We start from the raw sequence: 15843 nt of genomic DNA on the forward strand, positions 1-15843 counted from the left end.
CTCGGTTGCAGTCCGAATCCGGTAAGTAAAACAATATATATGCAATAAATAATGTGTTTTGCGCCAACGTCGAGGCAGCTAACAAATTAGCCCGCATATTTTTTCATAGACAATTTACAACCTGCTAGCCAGGCTCCGCGGTGTGCTCAGCGTACTCCGTTCACCGTAGCGGCAATGGGGAAGATGTCGGTGCCACAGAAAGGTCACTGCACACATAGTCAAAAGACTGCATCCCTTTTCAGAGGTGGAATCTCCAACACTTAGGTTAGTTAAGCAATAACGTTAGAGCTAAGCTAATTGATACTGGGCTAAACAGTAACAGCAACATTACATGTTTGTTTATGTTTGCAGGGATATGGTGAAATCTCTCAACCCAAAATACATACCACCTTCCAGGGACTACCTGTCAAACACATTGATCCCGGCATGGTACAAGAAGAATCGGAATCGAGAATCGCCAGGAATCGTAATCGAAGCAAAGAATCGGAATCGGAATCGTTCGAATTCAAACAATACCCAACCCTACACCCGCCTCTCACAGCATCTTCCCTATCTGAATCGCTTCCACTGCCCTCTAGTCTTTCACTCTCACTTTCTTCATCCACAAATCTTTCATCCTCGCTCAAATTAATGGGGAAATTGTCGCTTTCTCGGTCCGAATCGCTCTTGCTGCTGATGGCCATGATTGTAAACAATGTGCAGATGTGAGGAGCTCCACAACCGGTGACGTCACGCGCATGTCGTCTGCTACTTCCGGTACAGGCAAGGCTTTTTTAACAGCGGCTTTATCGTCGATGTTCTCTACTAAATCCTTTCAGCAAAAATATGGCAATATCGCGAAATGATCAAGTATGACACATAGAATGAACCTGCTATCCCCGTTTAAATAAGAAAACCGTAATTCAGTAGGCCTTTAAAGGCCTACTGAAACCCACTACTACCGACCACGCAGTCTGATAGTTTATATATCAATGATGAAATCTTAACATTGCAACACATGCCAAAACGGCCGGGTTAACTTATAAAGTGCAATTTTAAATTTCCCGGGGAACTTCCGGTTCAAAACGCCTTTGAGGATGACGTATGCGCGTGACGTAGCCAGTAGAACACAGGTATGGCTTCCCCATTGAAGCCAATACGAAATAGCTGTTTTCATCTCGTTATTCCACAGTATTCTGGACATCTGTGTTGGTGAATCTGTTGCAATTTGTTCATTGCATTATGGAGAAAGAAGCTGAGCAAGCAAAGAAGAAAGTCGGTGCGAAGCGGAGTATTTTGCGAGGGAAGTCAGCAACACAACACAGTCGGTGTTTCATTGTTTACATTCCCGAAAGATGCAGTCAAGATCGAAGAACTCGGACAACAGAGACTCTTACCAGGAGGACTTTGACTTCGTTAACAGACGCAGACGCAATACCGTGAGTACGCTTCCAAACATTTGATCGCTTGCTATAACTAGCTCGAGCTAGTAGCTAGTAGCTAGGAGCTAGGAGCTAGCATAACAAACACCTAGGGGATTAATTTGTGGCATATTAAATATAAGCCTGGTTGTGTTGTGGCTAATAGAGTATATATATGTTTTGTGTTTATTTACTGTTGTAGTCATTCCCAGCTGAATATCAGGTCCCACCCGCGCGCTTCCAAACATTTGATTGCTTGCCCGTACGTGCGTGTCATGTACATAACTTTGGTTAAATATATAAGCTTTATGAACCTTGGGTTAGGTGAACGGTTCTTTGGGCTGAGTGAGTGTGTGTGTTGTGCAGGTGTTTGAATTGTATTGGCGGGTTATATATACGGGATCCCGTCCATATTACTATAACTAGCTCGAGCTAGTAGCTAGTAGCTAGTAGCTAGTAGCTAGGAGCTAGCATAACAAACACCTAGTTGTTTTTATGTGGGATTAATTTGTGGCATATTAAATATAAGCCTGGTTGTGTTGTGGCTAATAGAGTATATATATGTCTTGTGTTTATTTACTGTTTTAGTCATTCGCAGCTGAATATCAGGTCACCCCCGGCTCTCACAGCATCTTCCCTATCTGAATCGCTTCCACTCCCCACTAGTCCTTCACTTGCACTTTACTCATCCACAAATCTTTCATCCTCGCTCAAATTAATGGGGAAATCGTCTCTTTCTCGGTCCGAATCTCTCTCACTTCATGCGGCCATCATTGTAAACAATAGGGAACTTTGCGTATATGTTTAATTGACTACGTCACGCTACTTCCGGTAGGGCCAAGCCTTTTTTTTATCAGATACCAAAAGTTGCGATCTTTATCGTCGTTGTTCTCTACTAAATCCTTTCAGCAAAAATATGGCAATATCGCGAAATGATCAAGTATGACACATAGAATGGATCTGCTATCCCCGTTTAAATAAGAAAATCGCATTTCAGTAGGCCTTTAAACTGTCAAAAAAAACAACAACTATAAATGTCAATGAGAATCTATGGTAGCATAAACAATTAGTGGGATACAAAGTTGTCTGACTGTGCCTTTCTGGCATTTCTGCTGAGTACGGCGAGAGGCTGAGGAGCAAATATGGAACCGAGCAGTTTCCCACTGACTTTTCTCGCAGGGAAGTAGGAGGGCTGAATAGGCAGGCAAAAATAAATAGCACGGCTTGATCATAACCATATGCTGGCTGAAGAAATACAATAGAGGACAGGAGACCTAAATAAGTCACTTAAATCTATAAATAGGCTGTGAGGGAAACAGGGGGCTGGCCGGGCGGCACATCTGCAAACTCATTTTTTCTGCCTGAATGTCAGGAAAGCGACGGCCTGAGGAGGGGAAGACGAAAACAGGCGAGAGGAAGCGATCCGCTGTTTCACACATGGCTGGCGAAGGAATGTGGAGTCACCTCCTCGGCCCGCGCTCGTCTCTCCCTCGGCCCAACCCCGGGCTCTGACAAACATGCCGACCGGACCAGGGCCGTGTGGAGGACTTTGCGGCGCTGGTGCCAGCGTGAAAGTGAGACAGCAGGAGGACCGGGCCTGCCTCTCCGTGGAATCTGGCCCTGGAAAAGACGAGCGCAGTCATCGGCTGAACTTCTCCGGAGGGTGTTCCTGTTCCCTTATATGGCAACCGAGCTGGGAAATCATTTGAATCGGTCTGGATTCCGCTTGCATGCCTCTCAGTGCGGACTGACTCGATCTGCCGCCGCTCTTTCCTCGCCGTCTCTTCCTGTCTGCATGTTGTTTTGGGACAACAAGAAGGCGTTTTGTGTTTGCGTGTTGACGTTCGCTCTTTTTCCTTCCCCCCTCTTCTCCCTCGCCCTGGAATACACAAACACACACCTGGCAGACCTGGAACAGGGTCTCCATACAAGGAAGACTGGGGATTCTAAACCTCTTCTTTTTTTTTTTTTCCCCTTTTCCATGCAGCCAACATTAGTAAAGGCGACCCAGGCTGGTGAAATTATTCGGATCGCCTTCTTGTAAAGACTTTAAACGTGAAGATGATGAGCGTCACGCCCCTGTGATCCCCCCTCCGAGGCCAAAAACTCTCTCCTCATGTGGACTACCTTCACCGGGCTGGCTCTCCACATCGGTCGCCATGGCGACGGCAGCGTGGTATCACCGTGACATCAGCCGCGTGCACGCCGAGGACTTGCTGGCGAAAGCCGGGAGGGACGGAAGCTTCCTGCTGAGAGACAGCGAGTCCGTGCCAGAAGCCTTCGCTCTGTGCCTCCTGTGAGTAGACGACACAATCATCAGTATCATCTTTCTACGTTATCGACATGACGCCATGTACAGTCGTGGTCAACAGTTTACATATAATGTCATGGCTGTCTTGAGTTGCCAATAATTTATACAACTCTTATTTTTTTGTGATAGAGTGATTGGAGCACATACTTGTTGGTCACAAAAAAACCATTCATGAAGTTTGGTTCTTTTATGAATTTATTATGGGTCTACTGAAAATGTAAGCAAATGTGCTGGGTCAAAAGTATACATACAGCAATGTTAATATTTGCTTACATGTCTTTCGGCAAGTTTCACTGCAATAAGGCACTTTTGGTGGCCGTCCACAAGCTTCTAGTTGAATTTTTGACCACTCCTCTTGACAAAATTGGTGCAGTTCAGCTAAATGTGTTGGTTTTCTGACATGGACTTGTTTCTTCAGCATTGTCCACATGTTTAAGTCAGGACTTTGGGAAGGACATTCTAAAACCTTCATTCTAGCCTGATTTAGCCATTCCTTTACCACTTTTGACGTGTGTTTGGGGCAGGCCTGGCCCTAACCAATCTGGTGCCCCAGGCAAGTGAAGTGTATATACTCACAAGAAACCGAATAGCTTTGTCTTTGACCTTTTTTTTTACTTAAAGAAAGCAAATTAACATATTGTATGAGAATGTTATGTTATGATTATCTTTAACCGAATCACAGCAGTGCTCAAATTAAAAAACAGCATTCCCTCTCATGTGATATTGCATTTCATTAATGATGTGCACTTTAACAACTAGGCTTACAACTATACCTAATATATAAAGGGGTGGAAAAGTGACTATTACCTGCAGGGCAAACATTAGCTAACCAGAAGGCAATAACAATGTAAACAAAAAACACCTCCTTAAAAGATCTAATACATATGTCCCTGAGGAATGTAAGGTGGGAGTACTGTAATTACCTAACGTTACATTATTATTTTCCATAACAATTTAGCCCCCTCCACAATATTAACCCGACGTTAAAACAGAACTAGCTGTTTATTGATTAGCAATTGCCGAATCATGTAATATTAGCTTAATGCTAAAAAGCCAGGTTACTATCACATTCTGTAACAGACAAATAATTCCATGTAGGCTAAAGTTACCTACCTGCTACCTCTGTCTTTTTCTCGTTTCTCCTCCTCTTCTTTTCTCTTTTTTCTTCCCTGGGCACCTGACAGTTTTGGCCGTTTTGACATCTTGTGTTGATTTTTTGATGTGGTAAGAGTCATGATACGGGAAGGGAGGGGGTGCACCGTGCGGGGGTGGGTGGGGGGTGGGGTAATGTTGTAACAAATAATATTTCCATTAAATAGGCTTTACTTTGCATTTTAATTAACGTGGGATTATTTTTTGTATTTAGAAATAATAGTACCAACTTTTTTAAAAAATTTTTTAATCCAACATTTGTGGCACTGGCGTGGCGCCCCCTGATGGACGGCGCCCTTAGCATTTGCCTATACGGCCTATGCCACGGGCCGGCCCTGGTTTGGGGTCATTGTCCTGTTGGAACACCCAACTGCACCCAAGACCCAACCTCCAGGCTCATGATTTTAGGTTGTCCTGAAGAATTTGGAGGTAATCCTTCTTTTTCATTGTCCCATTTACTCTCTGTAAAGCACCAGTTCCATTGGCAGCAAAACAGGCCCAGAGCATAATACTAACTGTCAGGCTTGGTCAAAAGATAGGACTCAGATGCAGAGTAGGGATTAATTCGTCAGGCTTTTATTTTGAAAGCTTCCTTTCACCTCCAGAGTCAGGGCAATTCAATATACGGTAGGCTATAACTAAACTAGTCGGCGAAAAAGGTTCCAAAAAAAAAGGAACAACCGAAAATCACTCCGAAAGGAGAAAAACACAAAAACAATAACGAACTATACATGGCGCCGTATATTCTATGAAATTTATTATAAACAAAAAAACAATCCAACAGGAGGAAGAAAAAATGGCTGTGATACTTCTACACGGTCTCTAATCTAATAAAGGTTAACAAAAAATGTCACTCAAAAAATTAAAGGAAAAGGAAGAACTGTAAGCAAAACTGAAAACTCAACCCCTTTGTCTGCAAAACTAAATAACACAAAATCACTCTGCTGAGCAGGAGAAAAAGAAACCTCAAAATTCAGGATCAAGGTATTCAAACACGAGACGAGGCATGCTAGAGGGGCGCGAATAAACGAGACAATCTGGCACAGAACAAAGGGAGGCGTGGGCTTATAAGACACATGAGGGTAATGGGGAACAGGTGGAAACAATCAGGGAACAGGGATGACGTCAGACTGATGACAACAAAAGGAAGGGCAAGTGACCTGAAAAGAGAGGAGTTACTTTTCAAACTAAAACATGCAATTCACAAGACAGAAGTAACCAAGACAAGACATCCCTCATCGCGGTGTGACACTACCACCACCATGCTTGACGGTAGGCATGGTGTTCCTGGGATTAAAGGCCTCACCTTTTCTCCTCCAAACATATCGCTGGGTATTGTGGCCAAACAGCTACATTTTTGTTTCATCTGACGTCACATGGACAAAGATAAGACCTTCTGGAGGAAAGTTCTGTGGTCAGATGAAACAAAAATTGAGCTGTTTGGCCTCAATACCCAGCAATATGTTTGGAGGAGAAAAGGTGAGGCCTTTCCATGCGGACTAAACACTGGCCGAGAGTTGGTGGGCGGCCGAGGGTGGAATCGGCTCTCTTGGTTGCTTTGTTGGGTCTGCTCCTGTCTCTGGCCATGCTCCCCCCACCCCAGCAGACGATGGCGTGGAACACCGCAGAGGCCACCACAGTGTATATATTTTTTTGTGTTTTTTTTGTTTTACTTTTGTGGCTGTGTGTAGAAGTGGCTGGTTGCATCAGCTCTGCTCTTTTAGTGTCTTTAATGTCCTTTGTGTTCTTTGATGTTTCCCTCTTACACATGTTCTTGTGTGCTATGGCTAAGAGGTTTTTTCTTCTTCCTTGCCCTCAGTCTGGGCCCCCTCTCCAGGGGCCCAGGCATAGACTGAATAGTTATTTTCTCATCCCCCTCCCCAGCGTTTACCTGTTTCTCACCATTTTGTAAGAGGCGCCGGAAGTTGTCAGACCCGTCAGCGATCCTGTTCTGTCTCCACGTAATGTTTTTCCGCTCTTGAATGGGATTGTGCTGAAAATGTTCATTTCCCCTCAGGGATTATTAAAGTATTTCTGATTCTGATTCTGATTTTAATCCCAGGAACACCATTCCTACCATCAAGCATGGTGGTGGGAGTATTATGCTCTGGGCCTGTTTTGCTGCCGATGGAACTGGTGCTTTACAGAGAGTAAATGGGACAATGAAAAAGGAGGATTACCTCCAAAACCTAAAATAATCAGCCCGGAGGTTGGGTCTTGGGCGCAGTTGGGTGTTCCAACAGGTCAATGACCCCAAACACACATCAAGAGTGGTAAATGAATGGCTAAATCAGGCTAGAATGAAGATTTTAGAATGGCCTTCCCAAAGTCCTGACTTAAACGTGTGGACAATGCTGAAGAAACAAGTCCATGTCAGAAAACCCAACAAATTTAGCTGAACTGCACCAATTTTGTCAAGAGGAGTGGTCAAAAATTAAATCAGAAGCTTGTGGGTGGCTACCAAAAGCGTCTTATAGCAGTGAAACTTGCCAAGGGACATGTAAGCAAATATTAACATTGCTGTATGTATACTTTTGACCCAGCACATTTGCTCACATTTTCAGTAGACCCATAATGAATTCATAAAAGAACCAAACTTCATGAATGTTTTTTTGTGACCAACAAGCATGTGCTCCAATCACTCTATCACAAAAAAAAACAAGAGTTGTAGAAATGATGAGAAACTCAAGACAGCCGTGACATTTAATTCTTTACAAGTGTATGTCAACTTTTGACCACAACTGTATGTGTGTTTGCAAGCCAGCTCTCATTTTCATGAACAGCTGCACCCAAAAGAAAGAACGTTTGACCTAACATGCACTGCATTGCCTGTGCTATTATTTTTTTGACAGATACACTGTTATTACCCTTCCCACACGTTGACTTGAAATTTCTCACACAGCTGAACGCGCTTTAAAAAGCACCCACTGTAACTTCCCGGCGTTTAGCCCAATTACCACCACCAAAATTGTAAATAATGCTCACCTTTAGGGGATTGACAAGCGCATGTGTGTAAAGTCCGGATCAAAACATGTTCGCCATCAAGCAAAACATCTTTGCCGGGGGGCGGGGCTTAGCAACTAATTGTCGTTGACCATTTGTCTAATGATTAAATAACGTTACGTATATGCTCGTAGGTCTTCAAAATCATCTTGAACAAAACCCATCGGATGTCATGTGGATTGATTTAGACACAAATCTGCGGCCAATTCGACACATGGTAGATGCAAACGGGATCAATTATGTACCAACTACATAACTTTGCTTACATCTTTCTAGGGTTGTACGGTACTAGTATAGTATCACGGTACTAATGAATCAAAGGCGGTACTATACTCTGTTTGAAAAGTACCGGTTCGCCATATTTTTTTTTTTTACAGACATGACGGCGCGTCGTCGTCACGTCGTGACATTGCTGGTTATACGAGCAGAGGAGCATGTTCGGCGGCGCACACACACGGAGTACTTACAAGCAGACACAGTGTGTAGACGGAAAATTTTGGCTTAAAAAATTACGATAAAGGTGAAGTTATAACACTGAAACACCGTCTGGAAGAGGTGCTTTAAGACATGGCTAGCTAGCTAGCGGTTAACGTCCATCCGCAATTGGCAGTGTTTTAGCTACTTCTAAATCACTAATCCTCGCCTCCATAGCAACAGATAAAGTATCTTACAAGTATCATTATCACTGCAGGACGAGGAATAGCTAAACATGCTTCACTACACACCGTAGGAGGATACAATAGCTCACCGGCATCACAATGTAAACAAATGCCATGGGTGGATCTACACCTGACATCCACTGTAATGATACCAAGTACAAAAGTGTATCTAGTCGATACTACTATGATTACATCGATATTTTGTATCGTCACATAATACATTTATTTTATTTTTTTTATTCATATGATATTCACAAACATGAGAACTTAACTTATGACCAATGTATGATCCTATAACTACTTGGTATCAGATCGGTACCCAAATTGTGGTATCATCCAAAACTAATGTAAAGTATCAAACAACAGAAGAATAAGTGATTATTACATTTGAACAGAAGTGTAGATAGAACATGTTAAAACAGAAAGTAAGCCGATATTAACAATTTCTTACAAGTATTATTATTATATTATTATATTATTATATTATTATTACAAGAAATAGCTAAACTTGCTTCACTGCACACGTAGCAGGATACGTGGATGGGTGGATCTACACCTGACATCCACTGTAATGATACCAAGTACAATAGCGTATTTAGTCGATACTACTATGATTACATTGATATTTTCTAGCATCACAAAATCTTTTTTTGTTTTTTAAAAATGTATATTATGTTTATAAACTCAGTAAATATTCCCTGGACACATGAGGACTTAAATTATGACCATTGTATGATCCTGTAACTACTTGGTATCGGATCGATACTTAAATGTGTGGTATCATCCAAAACTAATGTACAGTATCAAACAACAGAAGAATTAGTGATTATTACATTTTAACAGAAGTGTAGATAGAACATGTTAAAACAGAAAGTAAGCAGATATTAACAGTAAATGAACAAGTAGATTAATAATCAATTTTTACAGTTTGTCCTTAATAATGTTGACAAAATAATAGGTAGATAAATGACACAATATGTTACTGCATACGTCAGCAGACTAATTAGGAGCCTTTGTTTACTTACTACTAAAAGACAAGATGTCTAGTATGTTCACTATTTTATTTAAGGACTAAATTGCAATAATAAACATATGTTTAATATACCCTAGGATTTTTTGTTAACATAAAGGTCCCCTTTATTATGAAAAGTATTGAAATACATTTTGGTACCGGGACAACCATAGTTGAAGGTGCAATGCTAAATGAGCGCAACCTAAAGGTGAACCAAATCCACTTCCAAGACAACAAAGAGTGACATTATTAGAGGTTGAGGTGTTTCTTCTTGAAGGTGACCGGTCTGAGTCATACCAGAAAAGGTCTTACCTATATAAAACTGCTCTAGTTTAAAAGAGGAGGCGGGTTCGCGAAAGCCATGTTTTTATAAGCCCTGTAAGGATTTCGAATTAGTCACTCACTCAACTTTTCTGCCGCCTGAAAAGATTATTCCTAGGGTTCACTCCCCCCGACGACCACAAGATGGTCAGACAGCAGATGTGCTACTGTGGCCGTCACAAGAACCTGACTTCTCCTGACGCATGGGCTCGTCCATCCCAGCCAGTTTTTAAAGCCTTGGCTCCAGATTCCCCGTTTCCCATCACACTCCTTCTTTCTTCCCTCCGGGCCCCATGGAGGAGGGCGGGAGCTCCGGTGACCACACTATGCTGACTGGTCCTCAGCCCGCGCCAGATGCATTCCTGAAAACTGAGCTGGGCCGCCCGTACCGCTCCCTTGTCCCCCAACCTTCTTCTCTATTCTCTCATTTAGGCTATTTTTGGGTTTGGGTGCATTTGGAAGTTTGATCCGTACTCTTGTACTAAACGGTGTACGCTCACTGGCCGTAACATTAGGTAGAGTTGCAGAAAAATCTGCATTTGTAAAGCAAAATTCTGCTGGATGTCGAATGGCATTGTAAACATTCATACAATATGACACTTTATTAGTGCAATATAAGACTACTCTACATTTTATCTGTAGCCGCAGATACAAAGGTTGCAAAATGAGTTATTTACCCAGAAAGACTTTGCAAATGTTTCCTTACAAACCCCAAAACCAGTGAAGTTGTCACGTTGTGTAAATGGTAAATAAAAACAGAATACAATGATTTGCAAATCCTTTTCAACCTATATTCAATTGAATAGACTGCAAAGACAAGATATTTAATGTTTGAACTGGATAACTTTGCAAATATTAGCTCATTTTGGAATTTTATGCATGCAACATGTTTCAAAAAAGCGGGCACAAGTGGCAAAAAAGACTGAGAAAGTTGAGGAAGGCTCATCAAACACTTATTTGGATCATCCCACGGGTGAACAGGCTAATTGGGAACAGGTGGGTGCCATGATTAGGTGTAAAAGCAGCTTCCATGAAATGCTCAGTCATTCCCAAACAAGGACGGGGCGAGGGTCACCACTTTTGTCAGCAAATGCCAGAGCAAATAGTTGAAGGACAACATTTGTCAACCAGCTATTGCAAGGAATTTAGGGATTTCACCATCTACGGTCCGTAATATCATCAAAAGGTTCAGAAAATCTGGAGAAATCACTGCACGTAAGCGGTGATGGGAACTTTCGATCCCTCAGGCGGTACTGCATCAAAAAGCGACATCAGTGTGTAAAGGATATCACCACATGGGCTCAGGAACACTTCAGAAAACCACTGTCTGTAACTACAGTTGGTCGTTACATTTGTAAGTGCAAGTTAAAACTCTACTATGCAAAGCGAAAGCCATTTATCAACAACACCCAGAAACGCAGCCGGCTTCGCTGGGCCCAAGCTCATTTAAGATGGTGTGATGCAAAGTGCAAAAGTGTTCTGTGGTCTGACCAGTCCACATTTCAAATTGTTTTTGGAAACTGTGGACGTTGTGTCCTCTGGACCAAAGATGAAAAGAACCATCCGGATTGTTCTAGACGCAAAGTGGAAAAGCCAGCATCTGTGATGGTATGGGGGTGTATTAGTGCCCAAAACCTGGGTAACTTACACATCTGTGAAGGCACCATTAATGCTGAAAGGTACATACAGGTTTTGGAGCAACATATGTTGCCATCCAAGCAACGTTATCATGGACGCCCCTGCTTATTTCTAGCAAGACAATGCCAAGCCACATGTTACAACAGCGTGGCTTCATAGTAAAAGAGTGCGGGTACTAGACTGGAGTCCAGACCTGTCTCCCATTGAAAATGTTTGGCACATTATGAAGCCTAAAATAGCACAACGGAGACCCCGGACTGTTGAACAACTTAAGTTGTACATCAAGCAAGAATGGAAAATAATTCCACCTGAAAAGCTTCAAAAATGTGTCTCCTCAGTTCCCAAACGTTTACTGAGTGTTGTTAAAAGGAAAGGCCATGTAACACAGTGGTAAAAATGCCCCTGTGACAACTTTTTTGCAATGTGTTGCTGCCATTAAATTCTAAGTTAATGATTATTTGCACAAAAAAAAAATTGGTTTCTCAGTTAAAACGTTAAATATCTTGTATTTGCAGTCTATTCAATTGAATATAAGTTGAAAAGGATTTGCAAATCATTGTATTCTGTTTTTATTTACCATTTACACAACGTGTCAACTTCACTAGTTTAGGGTTTTGTACATACTTTACAAAACATAAGTTGTCGTCATGCACCCACGAGTTGCGTAAGCTAAACAGACTCAATAACGTCTTGGTGGATTTACTGAGGAATATGTGAAACTGAATTAATACGAAAAGAATGCTATTGTAAATTAACGCTAACACAGACCCTCGTAAACGTGTTAGCATAACAGCTAATGCGAACGACGCTCGCATCATTACATTACGATAGCACGTATAAATATGCATGAAAACACTCCTGCAGACATCACATATAGGACCGTTTATTACGTATAAACAGTTTTAGTTATATTGTAAAAGTGACATATGTTGCTTGGAGTTACGAATGAAGAATCAATATGAGTAGAAACGGCATGGAAGGCTCGAAGACTGACTACTTCCGCTCGAAAGCACTAAATGGAAGGACACTGCAGCACCTGCAGTGAGCGAGCTCGTCCAAAAGATGGTGCCATAGCACAAACAATAAAACACCTTTTCTGTGTATTTGCGAGTTTGTTTGTTTTTAGCTATTTTTATTATGGCAGTCAGTGAAGAAAAATCCATTAATTAGCCGCACCGTCTTATAAGCCGCAGGGTTCAAAGTGTGGGAAAAAAGTAGCGGCTTACAGTCTGGAATTTACGGTCAATAAGGCAACCAAAATAACATAGACATCTCTACATCTTGGTGGAAAGCCAGTGGGCTGCCTAGGAGTGAGTCAGCTCCCTGAGTCACTTTATTCGGTCTGTTCCTGTCTCTAGTCGTGCGGCCCCCACCCCTGCAGACAATGGCATGGAACACTGCAGAGACCACCGTCTATCTGTGCATGGTGCGATCGTATGTGCGCAATATGTAGTATTTATTATTTGTTACTCATTTTTTGTTTTTATTTGCATTTGACTTTTGTTATGTAAAAATGGCGGCGCTGAAGTGGCAGCTGGCTTCAGCAGTTCTGTGCTCTTTTTATGTCCTCCTTGTGTTCTTCAATGTTTCCTTCTTGTTTTCGTGTGGTCTTTTTTACCTTTTGTAAAAAGGTAAAAAGTACCTTGAAGGTAGTAAGCGCCATACAAGTATAACCATTTGCTTTAAACCCCTTCGGGACTGATCAACAATGGGTGTTACCTTTTAGACTTTTGCGGTACTTTTAATACTTTTTGAGGACTTTTTGAATCTGCACTGCAACCACATAATTTCCCCGTTGTGGGACTAATAAAAGTCTATCCTATAAATATATGTATATACAGTATGTATGTATGTATGTATCATGTTAATGTGTGGATCTGTGTATGATGTTAATGTATGTATGTATGTATGTATGTATAATGTGTGTATATATAATGTGTGTATATATAATGTGTGTATATATAATGTGTGTATATGTGTATATACATTTATTCACATGTGTATATATATATATGCATATATATATATTTATGTATATATAATGTGTATACATACATATATAATGTAAAAATGTATTATATATAATGGACTGTATATATATATATATATATATATATATATATATATATATATATATATATATATATATATATATATATATATATATATATATATATATTTATATATATGTATATATGCACATATATATATATATATTTATGTATATATATATATATATATATATATATATATATATATATATATATATATATATATATATATATATATATATATATATATATATATATATATATATATATATATATATATATATATATATATATATACACATTATATATAATGGACTGTAAGGGCATTATCAAAGTCAAATGCAGTGGATAATCTCACCACACCTAGTGTGTGTGTGTGACAATTATATACATTTTTTGTCACACACTAGGTGTGGTGAGATTATCAATCAATCATCAATCAATCAATCAATCAATGTTTACTTATATAGCCCTAAATCACGAGTGTCTCAAAGGGCTGCACAAGCCACAACGACATCCTCGGCTCACATCCCACATCAGGGCAAGGAAAAACTCAACCCAAAGGGACAATGAGAAACCTTGGAGGGGACCGCACCAGTCGCCCCCCATCGGGCGACTGGTGCAATGGACGTTGAGTGGATCTAGCATAAAGTATTTATATATAAAGATTATCCTCTGCATTTGACTTTGATAATGCCCTTTTGAGCAATATATATATATATATATATATATATATATATATATATATATATATATATATATATATATATATATATATATATATATATATATATATATATATATATATATATATATATATATATACCGGTATATATATATATATATATATATATATATATATATATATATATATATATATATATATATATATATATATACTGTATATGTATATGCTATATATACATATATATGTGCATATATATATATATATATACTGTATATGTATATGCTATATATACATATATATGTGCATATATATATATATATATATATATATTTATATATATATATATATATATATATATATATATATATATATATATATATATATATATATATATATATATATATATATATATATATATATATATATATATATATATATATATATATATATATATATATATTTATATGTGCTTTTCTAATCCAGGTGTTCATTAAGTCCTTAATTGGATGCCATTACAGTGCGTGTGAACCTTTTATGTGTATCGTGGCCTTTTAATTGTTCGGTATATTCACCTGTGTTTATTCTCAGTTTTCACATTCTAGTTGTCTTTCTTCCGTAGGTTCCAGCGCCATGTTCATACGTATCGCATCCTTCCCGATGACGACGGTCTCCTGGCAGTCCAGGTGAGTGCATCCCCCAGAGCATGTGAGACTGACGGGAATGTCCTGTCCCGAGTTGGAAAACAAAGATGGCATGAAACAATGTGTGTTGTCAGGAGAAGAAGAGAAGGTCCTCTGTTAGGTTCCCGGCAACTTTGTTGCTCCATTGGCATGTGTGCCGTGTGTGGTTGGATGCTTGTAGGATGAGATCAGCAGCTGTGAGAAGACTTGTTTTCATGTGTCACACATTCTACCCCCACACGAGGTCCATGGCTGGTGGGTGTGTGCTTACGTATTGTTATTGTTGTGTGTACACTCCACACAATAAGCAGCTAGTCCATTTTGTCTGATTACAACCTCTACTACACAACACAAAAGCAGTGAAGTTGGCACGTTGTGTAAATGGTAAAAAAAAAAACAGAATACAATGATTTGCAAATCCTTTTCAGTTTATATTCAATTGAATAGACTGCAAAGACAAGATATTGAATGTTCACACTGAGAAACTTCTTTTTTTTTTGCAAATAATCATTAACTTAGAATTTAATGGCAGCAACACATTGCAAAAAAGTTGGCACAGGGGCATTTTTACCACTGTGTTACATGGCCTTTCCTTTTAACAACACTCAGTAAATGTTTGGAGACTGAGGAGACACATTTTTGAAGTGGAATTCTTTCCCATTCTTGCTTGATGTACAGCTTAAGTTGTCCGGGGTCTCCGTTGTGGTATTTTAGGCTTCATAATGCGCCACACATTTTCAATGGGAGACCGGTCTGGACTACAGGCAGGCCAGTCTAGTACCCGCACTCTTTTACTATGAAGTCACACTGTTTTAACACGTGGCTTGGCATTGTCTTGCTGAAATAAGCAGGGGCGTCCATGATAACGTTGCTTGGATGGCAACATATGTTGCTCCAAAACCTGTATGTACCTTTCAGCATTAATGGT

The 15843-nt window shown here is 40.0% G+C and overlaps 1 protein-coding gene across 2 annotated transcripts in view; it reads left to right on the forward strand.

Moving 5' to 3' along the window:
- The first annotated feature begins 2527 nt into the window (after window positions 1–2527).
- The window catches only part of inppl1b (inositol polyphosphate phosphatase-like 1b), a 94489-nt gene continuing 81173 nt past the window's right edge, over window positions 2528–15843 (forward strand). For both annotated transcript variants that reach the window (XM_062044310.1, XM_062044311.1), the window contains exons 1-2: window positions 2528–3696; window positions 14855–14918. In XM_062044310.1, the coding sequence (XP_061900294.1) occupies window positions 3560–3696; window positions 14855–14918 (201 nt within the window). In that variant the 5' untranslated portion in view covers window positions 2528–3559. The remainder of the gene's footprint in view (window positions 3697–14854; window positions 14919–15843) is intronic.

Source organism: Entelurus aequoreus, linkage group LG04 (genome assembly GCF_033978785.1).
Source record: "Entelurus aequoreus isolate RoL-2023_Sb linkage group LG04, RoL_Eaeq_v1.1, whole genome shotgun sequence".
Lineage (NCBI taxonomy): Eukaryota > Metazoa > Chordata > Actinopteri > Syngnathiformes > Syngnathidae > Entelurus > Entelurus aequoreus.